This window comes from Heteronotia binoei, chromosome 11 (genome assembly GCF_032191835.1).
Source record: "Heteronotia binoei isolate CCM8104 ecotype False Entrance Well chromosome 11, APGP_CSIRO_Hbin_v1, whole genome shotgun sequence".
Lineage (NCBI taxonomy): Eukaryota > Metazoa > Chordata > Lepidosauria > Squamata > Gekkonidae > Heteronotia > Heteronotia binoei.
In genome coordinates, this window is record NC_083233.1 from 75,319,658 (window position 1) to 75,335,719 (window position 16,062).

The following is a 16,062-nucleotide window of genomic DNA, read 5'->3' on the forward strand; positions in this document are numbered from 1 at the left end:
ATTGGTTGCCTGTTCTGTAGATTATTGCAGCTCTGGGCCAACTGTGGAGGAGTAATTCCTCGTCTTTGCTTCGCAACTCTTGTGCACACGTTCTGCAGAGAGGTGAAACGTTGGCGCAAGCGTGGCATGAACTCTGGTCTCTTCTGCATCTCTTCTTTTTCTGTTTTGATGGCAACAGCCCAGAGTCCACCACCTAAATATCAGACATGGATTCATCCCCCCTCAACTTTTCAGCAGGTTTTTATTTTATCTCTGGGATTTCTATCCTGCCCATACCACCAGAGGAGGCTCGGGGCGGGTTACAACGTAAATACATATGCAATGCTTCATTAAAACAATAAAATCCCTCAGATTGGCAAAATGCAATCATTAAAACAACCCTTAACTAAAACACGAGATGGCTGAATCGCTTAAGTCTGCTCGGAGAGCCAGTCTGGTGTAGTGGTTAAGTGCACGGATTCTTATCTGGGAGAACCGGATTTGATTCCCCACTCCCCCACTTGCAGCTGCTGGAATGGTCTTGGGTAGCTCTGCCTTTAAAAGGCAGCTGCTGCAAGAGCTCTCTCAGCCCCACCTACCTCATAGGGTGTCTGTTGTGGGGAGGGGAAGGTAAAGGAGATTGTGACCACTCTGAGACTCTGAGATTCAGAGTATAGGATGGGATATAAATCCAATATCATCATCAGAACATTCTAAAAGCTTCAGTTATGGGACTTCAAGAGGGGATTGGATAAGCATATGGAGCAGAGGTCAATCAGTTGCTATTAGTCACAGGGCATTGTTGGAACTCTCTGTCTGGGGCAAGTGATGCTTTGCATTCTTGGTGCTTGAGGGGCAACAGTGGGAGGGCTTCTAGTGTCCTGGCCCCACTGATGGACCTCCCGATGACGCCTGGGTTTTTTGTCCACTGTGTGACACAGAGTGTTGGACTGGATGGGCCATTGGCCTGATCCAACATGGCTTCGCTTATGTTCTTATGACTGTCACTGTGGTTAAACCCTCTATGGACCACAGAGACTCAAGAGAGCTGTGTTTCTCAAAAGCTTATGCTCCAATAAAATGTGTTAGTCTTAAAGGTGCCACTGGACTCTTTACTATTTTGCAGCAATAGACTAACATGGCTAACTTATCTGGATCCACAGACGGTTGACATCCCAAGCCGATTCACCTCAGAGAGTCAGTTTGGTGTAGTGGTTCAGTGCATGGGCTCTTATCTGGGAGAACCGGGTTTGATTCCCCACTCCTCCATTTGCACCTGCTGGAATGGCCTTGGGTCAGCCATAGCTCTCGCAGGAGTTGTCCTTGAAAGGGCAGCTGCTGAGAGAGTCCTCTCAGCCCCACCTACCTCACAGGGTGTCTGTTGCGGGGGGAGAAGATATAGGGGATTGTAAGCCGCTCTGAGTCTGATTCGGAGAGAAGGGCCAGAGTATAAATCTGCAGTCTTCTTCTAGGAGAAAGTCTTCACTCAGTTCATCTGGCGGAAGGTTCCCTCCTCCAATCCCGGAACGCTTAGCCCCCACAGGTGGGATATCTACAGTGGCCCAGCCTCCAAATCTTGAAAACCTGATCCTTATTTTTGGACCAAAGATCTGTGGGTTGCCCCAAGCACTTCGTCTATCTCCAGCGTAGCCTGAGATGCTGAACAGTTTCCCTGCCTCTGTTTATACATTCTTGCCTAAGCTCTGGGCTTTAGCAAGGGCAGGGATGTCAACCGCTTTATATTTTCACAGAAGGAATGCGGTATCTGGGGTTTGGAAACTGTCATCTTTTTTGGGGAGGGGGGGGGGTGTTTGTGGCTTAATTTTCTGCCGTAACTGGCTATGGTTTTGACTTGAGCTGCAACTTTCTGTTTCCATGTTTTCCTTGCAGACGCAGCATGAAGAAGACGGCGTGCGCATGATGTGGAAAAACTTTGGGCTTCTTTAGTGCTCTGCATCGCAGATTCTGGGGGTTTTGAACCAAGCGAGACTGGACCCCTTCTGACCCCGTTCGGGGCTTCGGCAGCAATGTCTGGATCTACGCAACCTGTGGCTCAGAGCTGGCGGCCGACTGAGCCTCGGTACCCGCCCCATGCCATGTCCTACCCGGTGGCAATAACGCAGCCGCATGTGGTAAGTCATGCACATGCTCCTTCCCGTTTCTTTCCGTTTTATCAACAAATGCTCGCTCTCTTTTGCTCCGGGGGAGACCTGGTGGGGCTCAGTTTGGGGTGTGGGATTGAAAAACTGGAGGGAGGGGAAGGTTGTCAGGGAGTGGAGAAATGTGCAAGTTTCTAGCCCTGGTTGAGAGACATAGGCCGTGACCACACGCACTAAATAATGCACTTTCAGTCCACTTTCCAACCGGATTTTACTGTGGGAACTGGCACAATCCAGTTGGAAAGTGCATTGTTTAGTATGTGTGATCACAGCCATGGGAGCTAGGGTGCCATCCAGTTGGTGCAGTCCTGTGCGCAGTTTTGTGTGATTTGGGGCTGAAGAGCGTGGCAGAGTTTTGGGAGAGGAGACGTGAAATTCGTGCGTCTAACAGCTATGCGTACTATGTGTGTCTTCTTAAGCAGAACTTTTGCTCCCTGCTGGTTCTTACTGCACCTCCGTAGCTTTTTACCCCTGCAACAAAGAGCTTATAGTGTAAGAATTGAGCATCTTTTTAGAAATAAGGATGTCTGTGCATTGAGTATATCAAGAGAGTGGGACTTGGCTCTGGCAAGATTGCAGTCTCTCTCTCTCTCTCTCTGAAGCACAATTAAAACTACACTGATTGCTTGTCCGTGTTGCGCCACAGCAGAATTGAAAGCCTCCCTTGGCCAATTAGAAAAGCACCGAATCTCTTCTTTCTTGACAGGGAGGCTGCAAACACCACTGACAAAAGTTAGATCCAAGCGGGCAGCCGCATTGGTCTGAAGCAACATTACAAAGTTGGAGTCGAGTAGCACCATTAAGAGGAGCCCTGTGGCGCAGAGTGGTAAAGCTGCAGTACTGCAGTTCGAGCTCTCTGCTCATGACCTGAGTTTGATCCTGGCGGAATCTGGGTTCAGGTAGCCAGCTCAAGGTTGGCTCAGCCTTCCATCCTTCTGAGGTGGTAAAATGAGTACCCACCTTGCTGGGGAGGAAAGTGTAGATGACTGGGGAAGGCAATGGCAAACTACCCTGTAAAAAGTCTGCCGTGAAAATGTCATGATGCGATGTCACTCCAGAATCAGAAATGACTGGTGCTTGCACAGGGGACTACCTTTACTTACCTTTAGCATCTTTAAGACCAACAAAGTTTTATTCAGAATGTAAGCTTTCCCTCTGCGGCTTCATTCTGTAGAAAAATGTTCTTTTAACCTATGCTTTAGAGGAGACCGACGGAACATTACAACAGACTCTAATTTATTACTCTTCGCAATTAAGAGACCAAATGACATAGACATCAGTCTCCAATTCTGACATGTTTATTGCCTTTGTTATTTTTTCCCTCCCAGTCGACCCAAGCTGACAATTTTCAGACCCCAACTTGCTGTTCTTTTAATCTGCTAAAACCATTTGCACTATTTTTGAACATATGAAGCTGCCTTATACTGAAGCAGACCTTTGGTCCATCAAAGTCAGTATTGTCTTCTCAGACTGGCAGCGGCTCTCCAGAGTCTCAAGCTGAGGATTTTCACACCTATTTGCCTGGACCCTTTTTTGGAGATGCCAGGGATTGAACCTGGGACCTTCTGCTTCCCAAGCAGATACTCTACCACTGAGCCACCGTCCCTCCCCTAACTGGCAGTGGCTCTCCAGGGTCTCAAGCTGAGGTTTTTCACACCTACTTGCCTGGGCCCTTTTTAGTTGGAGATGCTGGGGATTGAACCTGGGACCTTCCACTTCCCAAGCAGATGCTCTACCGCTGAGCCACCGTCCCTCCCCCTATTTTGCCTCCTATTTCACTACTCACTCTCTCTATAGAGAAAGTGCTGATTCCATCTCATACCGCTGTCTGATGAAGTGTGCTTTTAAGCACACAAAAGCTTCCATTCTGAATAAAACTTTGTTGGTCTTAAGGGTCCGACTACACTCCCAACTTCGACCTGGTGCCATTGACACAAAGCACTTTTTATTTTTGTGCTGCCTATTCGCAGCTGACCGACGGCGACCCTGTCGGATTTTCAAGGCCAGGTGGTTTGCCACCGCCTGCCTCTGAATAGCGACCCCAGATTTCCTCGGTGGTCTCCCATCCAAATACTAACCAGGGCTGACCCTACTTAGCTTTCAAGACCGGATTGGGCGCGCCTGGACCACCCGGGTCAGGGTGTGACGGCAAGCACAGAGCTAGCAAAAATCTTGTGGGTCTCTACAGTGCTCCCGGACTCAAAATCTAGCTCAGGGGTGACCAAACTTGCTTAGTGTAAAAACCACGTAAAATAAACATCAGATGTTTGAGAGCCTCAAGACACGAACATCAGATATTTGAGAACCGCAAGACACGAGTGTCAGATGTTTGAGAGAAGGAAGGAAGGAAAATAGATGGGGGAGGGAGGTAGAGGTGGAAAGAAAGTAACTTTAAATGCATCCTCTAAGCTCCCGGCTGGCTTGGAGAAATGATTTAAAGAGAAAAATGCCTTCTCCAAACTGGCTGATGGGATAGTAGGGGCCTCAAGAGTGTGGAAGAGCCACACATACAGGCCCGTAGCCACAGGGGGGGCCCGGCCGCTCCACCAAAACCCCCCTTCCACCTGTATGGCCCCTCCTGGCGGCCCCACTCTCCCCTCCGCTCTTGTGGCCCCTGCCCCCCCTGCACAGCGCCTCCCTCCCTCCCCCCCACCCACTGACAGAAGCTCCCCCTCCTAAGACTCTTTCAAGGCCGCCCCCCCAGCTGATCAGCTGATCGGTGGGAAAAGCGGAGACCCAGGGAGGAAGTAGGGAGGAGGCGGGGGGGGTGCGCTTTTTTAGTGGCTTGGCCTTGGCGCCTGATCTATCTCTTCCGCTGCAGACCAGTACGGCTAAGCCTCTGAAACTGTCTTCACGGAGGGTGCCCCATTCCACTCAGTCAGGCTGTAACATGAACTCTGCAATTTCTTATCTTGAGTTACGGGATCTTAGTTCTGTACCACCTCCCTCCGGGGTGTGCCAGGTGGTATGCCCCTCCCCCCCCTCCTCTGCATCCAAACGACCCCGTTGATAGCGGCTCACCTTCAAGCGGGATTCTGAAGAGGCAGCACAGAAATCTCCTAACCAAACATAATCGCCACCGGCAATTTTGTGGATATGGCAACCCTTTCTGCGCCGCACAGTAAACTTCTGTCCATGCAGCTTTAAAGGACTGCTGTGATGGAGGGAAACAGGGGAGGGCACCGTGGGGAAGCCTCTGGTTTTGAATAAATGAACTTTGTGGTTTGAGCGGCAATAGTTTTCTGGCTCTCTCGCAGTGAGGCTTGGCGAATCACAGGTCGCACTGTTAGAATCATAAGAGTTGGAAGGAACCTCAAGGGTTCCTCTAGTCCAGCCCCCTGCACAATGCAGGAACTTCACAAATACCTCCCCCTTCAGAAATCTCCAGTGAATGCCCAGAGGATGGCAAAAACCTTCAGGATCCCTGGCCAAACTGGCCTGAAGAAAAATTTCTGACTGACTCCAAAATGTCAAGCAGCGTTTCTCTGGGCTTGTAAGAAAGGGCCACAAGAACTCAGTACCAATGCAACCAGTGTTCCCTCTAAGCTGAGTTAGCGTGAGCTAGCTCACAGATTTTTAGCCTCCACCTCACACATTTTTGTCTTCGCTCAGGAAAAATGGCCCCAGAGCACACTCATTGATGCAGCAGCTCACAGCTTGAATGCCAGCGGCTCACAAAGTAGAATTTTTGCTCACAAGACTTTTGCAGCTTAGAGGGAACATCGGATACAACCCTTCCTGCCCTCCTCCTCACGATCTGCCAAATTCACAGAATCGACATGGTGTTGTTTATAGCAAGAAAAAAAAAATCCTGAAATTAATAATCCCTCCGGTTGCAAATAATTAAAACATCACAAACTACTAGCAAGCCTTTGCGTTCTCCAGAATTTTTCTTCAGGTGGAATGCTCAGGCTGGGGTGGATAGAAACAGAGAGGTCACATGTTTCTCCCCCCCCCCGCCCACTCTCTTAATCTTTGCTTTGTTTAAGGACTGAGCGCCTGCAAAAAGCGCCTTTTGCCTGTCTGAGAGAAGAACATGTGCGAGGTTTCCTCAGGACAGGGCCCTGGGCACAGATCCATGGCTGGTCTCCCAACCGCCAGCCTGCCCCTCCCAGCGTCCTTTCCGCCGCCTGAGGAAATCACACAAACCCTCAAAGAGAGATGCCGTTGCCAAAGGTCAGAGCTAGCAGGAAGTGATAAGCCTGCATGCAGAGACTGGGCCCTCGATGCCTCATGATTCAGCAGGCCTCACGAAAGGGAAAAAAGCGCGAGTGAGAAAGGGGAGAAAGGCAGAGCGCTTGAATGCGACGCAGGCGGTTAACCGCATTTCCTTTCCTTGCCAGACTCGCTCTTTTTCCTCAGGTTTTACCCAGCTTAAGCTCTTTGTGGGGGGGGGAGGGATGGCACATAAATCACTATGTTTACTAAGGCTAAGGGGCCTAGCGGTGTTACCAACCTTGGATGTGTCAAGAAACGCCAGCATTGCAGAGTGGGAGGGGTGCATGTCATGGTTTACAGACATGTGACTCATCCACTCCCCACAGAATATGGCTTTCAGACAACTTCAGTTTACCGCCTCTCCCCCCCCCCCTGGTTCCCAAAATGGCAAACACGGGCATCATGGTGCTGCCAAGTGAACATAAGAGAAGCCATGTTGGATCAGGCCAATGGCCCATGCAGTCCAACACTCTGTGTCACGAGGTGGCCAAAAATAAACAGCCCCCCCCCCAAAAAAAACCCCAGGTGCCATCAGGATGTCTATCAGTGGGGCCAGGACACTAGAAGCCCTCCCAGTGTTTCTTCCCCTCCCCGCCCCCCCAAGAACCAAAAATACAGAGCATCACTGCCCCAGACAGAGAGTTCCATCAATACCCTGTGGCTAACAGCCATTGATGGGCCTCTGCTCCTTCCAATCCCCTCTTGAAGCTGTCTGTGCTTGTGCTTTTTGAAAGTGGGCAGGACCAAGTGGAACTTTCGTCCAGCAGGGCTTCCGATTGGCCGTGCGTCTTTTAACGGCATCCTGTTGAACAGGGCTCCTGCCTGAAATACTGAAGTGTCGCTACTAGAGTTATACGTACCCTTGCTCCCTGACATTTTGCTATGGAATCCATAGAGTTGGAAGGGAGCTCCCCAGGGTCATCTAGTCCAACCCCCAGCACAATGCAGGAAATTCACAAACACCTCCCCAGCCCCCACATACATCCACATCGGTCCCTGCTCCGTGCTCAGAAGATGGCTAAAACCTCCCAGATCCTTGGCCGACCAGGCCTGGAGAAAAATTGCTGCCTGACTCCAGAGTGGCAATCAGCATTTCCCTGGGCGTTGTAAGAAGAGGCCATGAGAACTAAGCCCTGATGCAACCCTTCCCGCCCCCCTTCTCATGATCTGCCTAATTCACCGGATCAGCATTGCTGTCAGATGGCCATCTAAGCCTCTGTTTGAAAACCTCCAAGGATGGCCATCTGACAGCAGTGAAGATCCTGTGAATTTAGGGGTAGGTATTTGTGAGTTTCCTGCATTGTGCAGGGGGTTGGACTAGATGACCCTAGAGGTTCCTTCCAATTCTGTGATTCTGTGCGTGCAAAGCATGCGTGGCGTGATGACGTCAGTTTCCCCAGAAACGCCTAGAGCGGCTGGCGTGTGACGTTGCCAGCATGAGGATATCACTCGCGGGTTTGTGGTTGCAGCCCAACACAGGCGTTTGGTGGTGGTGAACTGTTGTATACGTGATCGGAATTGTGACTATTATATGGAGCTCTTGCCTGGCTCATTGGAGCCTGAAGGACTGAGCTTGGGGACTCGGGAACAATAGGCAGCAGGAGCCATATCTCTTCTGCCCTGCTCCAATCACGGGCCCCCTGCTGGTTTGAATGGCCCAATAGCATGCTAGGGCGGGAACCTTCAGTATATATATATATAGCTGGTCCCATTGGCCCAACCTCCAGTCTTGGAATGCAACACTGCTATGCTGTATCTAACAAAAGAGCTATGATCACTACCACCTTGCCTCATCATTTCACGGAACCCACTATGTCAGGGGTGGCCAACGGTAGCTCTCCAGATATATATTTTTTGCTTACAACTCCCATCAGCCCCAGCCAGCATGGCCGATGGCAGGGGCTGATGGGAGTTGTAGGCAAAAACATCTGGAGAGCTACCCTTGGCCACCCCTGCACTATATTATGTGAACAAAGGAAGAAAGCAAAGACTTGGAGAGGGTGGAGGTGGGGGGGGGGTGTGCTTCCCACTCTGAGGAGCAGCAGTTTTTAAGTAGACGGAGAACTGAGAAGGTGCAGATTACAGTGCTAAAAAAAAAAATTGCAGTTTTTTGCAACAATCTCATAAGATTGGCCGGTGTGTTTTTTTTACCTTCATATCGCAGATGTGGGGCAGAAGGAGAGAGAAGCTTGCTTAAGGCTATCTAGCACATTCGCGGCACCGGCAAGACTCAAACCTAGGGCTTCATGTAGATAAGAAGAAGAAGATATTGGATTTATACCCCACCCTCCACTCCGAAGAGTCTCAGAGCGGCTCACAATCTCCTTTCCCTTCCTCCCCCACAACAGACACCCTGTGAGGTGGGTGGGGCAGGAGACGGCTCTCACAGCAGCTGCCCTTTCAAGGACAACCTCTGCCAGAGCTATGGCTGACCCAAGGCCATTCCAGCAGCTGCAAGCGGAGGAGTGGGGAATCAAACCCGGTTCTTCCAGATAAGAGTCCATGCACTTAACCACTACACCAAACTGGCTCTCTTATGTAGTAAATTTTATGCCATCTCAGCCCTTTCTGATTTACATATATGTGCCTGCCCTGTCTAACTTCAAGTCAGGAAGTATGATTTCCAAGGTATGAACTTGCAAGGGTCAAAGGTGACAGAGGGGGCTTTCGCTATTGAAGGGTGTTTGGCCACGAGAGCTCTGACCTTTGAAAGCTTGCACGCCACAAAATCTTGTTGTTCTCCGGGGTGCTGTGGATTTGAATCTGGCTCCGGTAGAACGCAGCCCTTTCTAAGAAGATATCAGTAGGGCTTTTTTTTTGGTAGGAGGAACTCCTTTGCATACAAGGCCACACACCCCTGATGTAGCCAATCCTTCTGGAGCTTCTGATAGGCCCTGTACTAAAAGCCCTGTAAGCTCTTGGAGGATTGGCTACATCGGGGGGGGGCATGGCCTAATATTCAAAGGAGGCCCCGCTACAAAAAAAAAGCTCTGGATATCAGTGAGCTGATCCTTGCCGAGCTGATGGGGAAGGGTTTGGCTGCTTCTCTCGCCTCTGGCACCGGCCAGTTGAGTCTGGCCACTGAGGCATTTGTTCTGGGAAATGGCTGGGATGTGCCAGCTTGCTGTGATGCCCAAATTGTTTCATAGTGCCAGAAACGCAGTGACCGTTGGCTTCGGCGCTCGACTGCCAGACCTCTGTGAGAAACTGTTCTCTTCTTTCTCAGCCCAGAAAGAATCTCTCTTTTGCACGTAGCTGTCTCTTTATGAGCCAGTTTGGTGTAGTGGTTAAGTGTGCGGACTCTTATCTGGGCGAACCGGGTTCGATTCCCCACTCCTCCACTTGCAGCTGCTGGAATGGTCTTGGGTCAGCCATAGCTCTCTTATCTGGGAGAACCGGGTTTGATTCCCCACTCCTCCACTTGCAGCTGCTGGAATGGCCTTGGGTCAGCCAGAGCTCTGGCAGAGGTTGTCCTTGAAAGGGCAGCTGCTGTGAGAGCCCTCTCCAGCCCCAGTCTCCTCATAGGGTGTGGGGGAGGAAGGTAAAGGAGATTGTGAGCTGCTCTGAGACTCTTCGGAGTGGAGGACGGGATATAAATCCAATACCTTCATCTACCTCACAGGGTGTCTGTTGGGGGGGGGGAAGGTAAAGGAGATTGTGAGCCATTATGAGACTCTTCGAAGTGGAGGGCGGGATATAAATCCAATATCTTCATCTACCTCACAGGGTGTCTGTTGGGGGGGGGGAAGGTAAAGGAGATTGTGAGCCATTATGAGACTCTTCGAAGTGGAGGGCGGGATATAAATCCAATATCTTCTTTATGTATGTCTTTGCAGGTTTTGGGGATGGAGGCAGACCTCATTTTGGGCAGGAGCTCACAGGAGCGGAGCTCCAGAACCTCTCAATTTTATTGTGCTCTTTCTTTCTTCTCCCCCCCCCCCCCCAAAAAAAAATACTTGCATCCAGGCCTTGGATTCAGTGGGAGCTCACAGGAGCACAGCTCCTGAACCTTTCTTGAGAGTTCCACCTCCTCTTTCCCACCTTGTCCATTGAATAGTAAGTGCAGCTGCATAACAATCCCTGCATGAGCTCCACCCCCTATTTTCCTACAAAATGACCCCTGCTTGAAATTGCTGAGCAGTCAGGTTAAAACGGATAAAAGGAAGTACTTCTTCTCCCAAAGGGTGATTAACATGTGGAATTCAGTGCCACAGGAGGTGGTGGTGGCTACAAGTATAGCCAGCTTCAAGAGGGGATTGGATAAAAATATGGAGCAGAGGTCCATCAGTCGCTATTAGCCACAATGTGTGTGTGTGTGTGTATTTTGGCACTGTGTGATACAGAGTGTTAGACTGGATGGGCCATTGGCCTGATCCAACATGGCTTCTTTTATGTTATAGGCTCCATTGTTCAAACCCCCAGTGAGAATTTTGCTGAACTCTAGGATTGGACAAACTTTCTAATATTTCCCCCCACAAAAATATTGGAGAAAGCACCGAAACCTATAAACCAGACAGATGGAAGTCTTCACGGTGGCCACATAGGAGAAAGTAATTTAAAAAGTATGATGGGAGTCAGGTTTTATGATGACAATTCTAGTTCAAGAAGCATTTTAAGGCAGATGCTGAGCTGATAGAATTGAGTACACCTTCTGGTGATGTCAGGGGTGTGCGGATACGCGAGTGAGTTATGGAACTGAGATGTGCTAATGAGCCCCGGCGCTTTTTTCCCTACAAAATGACCCCTGGATAGAGGCAGCCCCGTATCCCAAAAACAGGGTGACGTACAGACCGGTCACCTTGGAGCGAGGCCAGAAGATCTGACTCAGCAGCTTGGGAGATTGTTGGCAAGGACAAGAGCAGGGGAACAATGCAGTCTCCGGAGTCTGTTATTGCATTCATGGAGATAAGAGATCCACGAGCCACCGAACCAAGTTTACACGGCTCATTCTTATCTGAACCGGCGCATCTGATTAGAAAGAAGCTTTGGGCTCCCTTGTTTTGTCTCGAATTGGCAACGTGCGGCTTTTGCTGAAAGACGCTGGGGGCAGGCAGCTCTAGGTGGGGCCGACCGCCTTGATCGATAGCCTCTCTTTTGTTCTGGGGAGAACAAGGATGCCAGGAATTTGGGTTATCCTGAAACTTGTCAGCTCTGATAGTCAGGAGAGGACAATCTTGGCCTATGTGGCAATCCCAGGCAGGAATTGTCTTCAGCGGAGCAAATTGTGAGAAACCCTCCCTTTTCCCATCCTAAATTATGGACTGGAATTGTCGTCCCATTTTCCCCCACCCCCCCGAGGCATCTTATTCTATCCATACATGTCCCATACATTATATATATATAAAAAAAAATTTTGGGGGGCCACTGTGTGACACAGAGTAGAGTGTTGGACTGGATGGGCCATTGGCCTGATCCAACATGGCTTCTCTTATGTTCTTATGTCCCACACGCGTATCTCTTTTCCCAGACAGTATTTGTTTGTCTCAAGCTAGCAGGGCTTGTTTTTTGTTGTTGTGGTTTTTGTGTCGTGTTTTTTTGTAGCAGGAACTCCTTTGCCAGTTTGGTGTAGTGGTTAAGTGTGCGGACTCTTATCTGGGAGAACTGGGTTTGATTCCCCACTCTTCCATTTGCAGCTGCTGGAATGGCCTTGGGTCAGCCATAGCTCTGGCAGAGCTGTCCTTGAAAGGGCAGCTTCTGGGAGCGCCCTCTCAGCCCCACCCGCCTCACAGGGTGTCTGTCTCCTGAGAGCCAGTTTGGTGTGGTGGTTAAGTATGCGGACTCTTATCTGGGAGAATCGGGTTTGATTCCCCACTCCTCCACTTGCAGCTGCTGGAACGGCCTTGGGTCAGCCATAACTTTCGCAGAGGTTGTCCTTGAAAGGGCAGCTGCTGTAAGAGCTCTCTTAGCGCCACCCACCTCACAGGGTGTCTGTTGTGGGGGAGGAAGATAAAGAAGACGGTGAGCCACTCTGAGTGGAGGGCAGAATATAAATCCAATGTCGTCGTCTTCTTTGCATATTACGCCACACACCCCTGATGTAGCCAATCCTCCTGAAGCTTACAAAGAGGCCTTGTAAGAAGAGCCCTGTAAACTCCAGGAGGATTGGCTACATCAGGGGGATGTGGCCTAATCAGGGGGTTTTTTTTGTGTAGCAGGAACTCCTTTGCATATTAGGCCGCCCCCACCCTCTGATGTAGCCAGTCTTCCAAGAGCTTACAGTGGACCCTGGAAGAAGAGCCCTGCAAGCTCTTGGAGGATTGGCTACATCAGCGGGTGTGGTCTAATATGAAAATGAGGCCCTGCTACAGAAAAAAGCCCTGCAAACAGGGATTGATTGTTTAGAATAGTGGTCCGCAATGTGATGGCTGTGGGCACCATGGTGCATGCTGACTCCTTTCCTGGTGTCCGCCAGATGCTTTAGAAAAGTGGGCAGAACCAAAGTGGGGCTTTTCCGAGCAAGGCTTTTGATTGGCCACTGGTGATTTGATTGGCTGTGCATGTTTTTTAAAAAAAACATTGCTTGGGCAGCAACAGCTCCCTCAGCACATGGATCTATACCAGGGGTGACCAAACTGTGGCTTGGGAGCCCCATGTGGCTCTTTCACACATATTGTGCGGCTCTCGAAGCCCTCACTGTCCCATCAACCATCTTGGAGAAGGCATTTGTCTGTTTAAATCACTTCTCCGAGCCAAGCCAGCCGGTGGTCAGTGCTTTGAGCCTAAGACCCAGAGGAAAGCATGAAATGGCTGGGTATTGAGAGCTTTTGTACGTAAGTTGCTTCCTGTGCTAGTCAGCCAGTGGAGAAAATAGAGGCTTTGCTCTGTAGCTTCTGTGTGATTGAGCAAGCCTGGCAAAGCAAGCTGTGATGCAGAAAGAAGCAAGAGAGAGAGAGAGAGAGAGAGAGAAGGAAGCAGATGATACTGAGTTCCTTGAGGGCCTGATCTCGGGCCACATGTTTGATATCCTTGGACTAGATGGTCTCTATGGTCCCTTCCAGCTTTATGATTCTAAAATGGGAGATGGTTTTATTTGGTCCAGAATTTAGGGACCCGTTAGCCTGTGTTTTTTCCCCCTTTAACCTTGATGTATCCAATCTAAGGCGCCATGCCAGAATCAGGAGTTTTATAGGACCAAATAGAGCTCTGTTCTCTCCTTGTACTGCTTGCAGTGTTGCTATCCAGCCATCAGCAGTGGTGGCGCCAAAGAGCAAGAATGCTAGGCACCTTCTGGGAAGATAACTTAGTGACTGAGAGACTAAGCTATTTGATCTCCGCAGCTTGAGACTGCTACTGCCTTATGACGTGAAAGGTGGAGGAATGCCATAAACAATGTTCCCTCTTAAGCTGCAGGGTCTTGTGAGCAAAAATTCTACTTTGTGAGCTACTGCCATTAAAGCTGTGAGCTACTGGCAAGAAAGTTGTGAGCTGCTGCATCAATTAGTGTGCTCTGGGGTCATCCTTCCTGAGCTCAGACAAAAATGTTTGAGCGGGAGGCTAAAAATGTGAGAGCTAGCTCACGCTAGCTTAACATGAGAGAACCAGTTTGGTATAGTGGTTAAGTGTGCAGACTCTTATCTGGGAGAACCAGGCTTGATTCCCCCCCCTCCACTTGCGCCTGCTGGAATGGCCTTGGGTCAGCCATAGCTCTCTTATCTGGGAGAACTGGGTTTGATTCCCCCCCCTCCACTTGCACCTGCTGGAATGGCCTTGGGTCAGCCACAGCTCTCTTATCTGGGAGAACCAGGCTTGATTCCCCCCCCCCTCCACTTGCACCTGCTGGAATGGCCTTGGGTCATCCAGAGCTCTCTTATCTGGGAGAACCGGGTTCAATTCCCTACTCCTCCACTTGCACCTGCTGGAATGGCCTTGGGTCACCCATAGCTCTCTTATCTGGGTTTGATTCCCCACTCCTCCACTTGCAGCTGCTGGAATGGCCTTGGGTCAGCCATAGCTCTCTTATCTGGGAGAACCAGGCTTGATTCCCCCCCCTCCACTTGCACCTGCTGGAATGGCCTTGGGTCATCCAGAGCTCTCTTATCTGGGAGAACCGGGTTCAATTCCCCACTCCTCCACTTGCACCTGCTGGAATGGCCTTGGGTCACCCATAGCTCTCTTATCTGGGAGAACCGGGTTTGATTCCCCACTCCTCCACTTGCACCTGCTGGAATGGCCTTGGGTCACCCATAGCTCTCTTATCTGGGAGAACCGGGTTCAATTCCCCACTCCTCCACTTGCACCTGCTGGAATGGCCTTGGGTCATCCAGAGCTCTCTTATCTGGGAGAACTGGGTTTGATTCCCCACTCCTCCACTTGCACCTGCTGGAATGGTCTTGGGTCAGCCATAGCTTTCTTATCTGGGAGAACCGGGTTTGATTCCCCACTCCTCCACTTGCACCTGCTGGAATGGCCTTGGGTCAGCCATAGGTCTCTTATCTGGGAGAACGGATTTTGATTCCCCACTCCTCCACTTACAGCTGCTGGAATGGCCTTGGGTCAGCCATAGCTCTCTTATCTGGGAGAACCGGGTTTGATTCCCACTCCTCCACTTGCACCTGCTGGAACGGCCTTGGGTCAGCCACAGCTCTCTTATCTGGGAGAACTGGGTTTGATTCCCCACTCCTCCACTTGCAGCTGCTGGAATGGCCTTGGGTCAGCCATAGCTCTCTTATCTGGGAGAACGGATTTTGATTCCCCACTCCTCCACTTACAGCTGCTGGAATGGCCTTGGGTCAGCCATAGGTCTCTTATCTGGGAGAACCGGGTTGATTCCCCACTCCTCCACTTGCACCTGCTGGAATGCCTTGGGTCAGCCAGAGCTCTCTTATCTGGAGAACCGGGTTTGATTCCCCCCTCCTCCACTTGCACCTGCTGGAATGGCCTTGGGTCAGCCATAGCTCTCTTATCTGGGAGAACCGGGTTCGATTCCCCACTCCTCCACTTGCAGCTGCTGGAATGGCCTTGGGTCAGCCATAGCTCTGGCAGAGGTTGTCCTTGAAAGGGCAGCTGCTGTGAGAGCCCTCTCAGCCCCACCCACCTCACAGGGTGTCTGTTGTGGGGGAGGAAGATAAAGGAGATTGTGAGCCTCTCTGAGACTCTGAAATTGGGAGTGGAGGGCGGGATATAAATCCAATATCACCAACACCACCACCTTCTTCTTCGTCTTCTTTTTTCTTGGAAACACTGGCCATAAACTAAGAATTTCCTTAGTTTTTGCTGTTTTATCTAGCCAGAATGATACTCTGACCCCTTGCAAGTTTAACTTCATTGGCTGTAGGTGGACGCGCGTTGATCTCAACTATACCTCAGCTCCATTTACTCAGCGGCCCTATAAATGATTCACAAGGAGCCGTGTTGGCTTTGTACCTGTTTGTTTGTCGCATATCTTATTGCTTGGGTGTGACATGAGGTTTTCTGTTGCAGACTGCCAGCCCGCTGATTGGGAAAGTGCAGGGAGGTGAGCAGTTACAACCATCCACAGGTCTTGTTTACACAAACGGATTTACAACATAAGTGTTAAAGGCTTCCCGTTTCCTTCCCTGGGCTCTGGCCCTTCGTTCACGATCGTTAGTTTTCGTTCTACATTTAGTTTAGTTTATTAGGTTTATATCCCGCCCTCTCCGCCGAAGCAGGCTCAGGGTGGCTCACACAACCAGTAAAATCAGAACAGTTTACATACATTGAAGAAGAAGAAGATGATATTGGATTT

The 16,062-nt window shown here is 50.2% G+C and overlaps 1 protein-coding gene across 1 annotated transcript in view; it reads left to right on the forward strand.

Annotated features, from left to right (window-relative positions):
* The first annotated feature begins 1,986 nt into the window (after positions 1 to 1,986).
* NCOR2 (nuclear receptor corepressor 2) overlaps positions 1,987 to 16,062 on the forward strand; it is a 480,522-nt gene continuing 466,446 nt past the window's right edge. The window contains 1 exon segment of the mRNA XM_060250121.1: positions 1,987 to 2,111. Within this exon segment, the coding sequence (XP_060106104.1) occupies positions 2,007 to 2,111 (105 nt within the window). The 5' untranslated portion in view covers positions 1,987 to 2,006.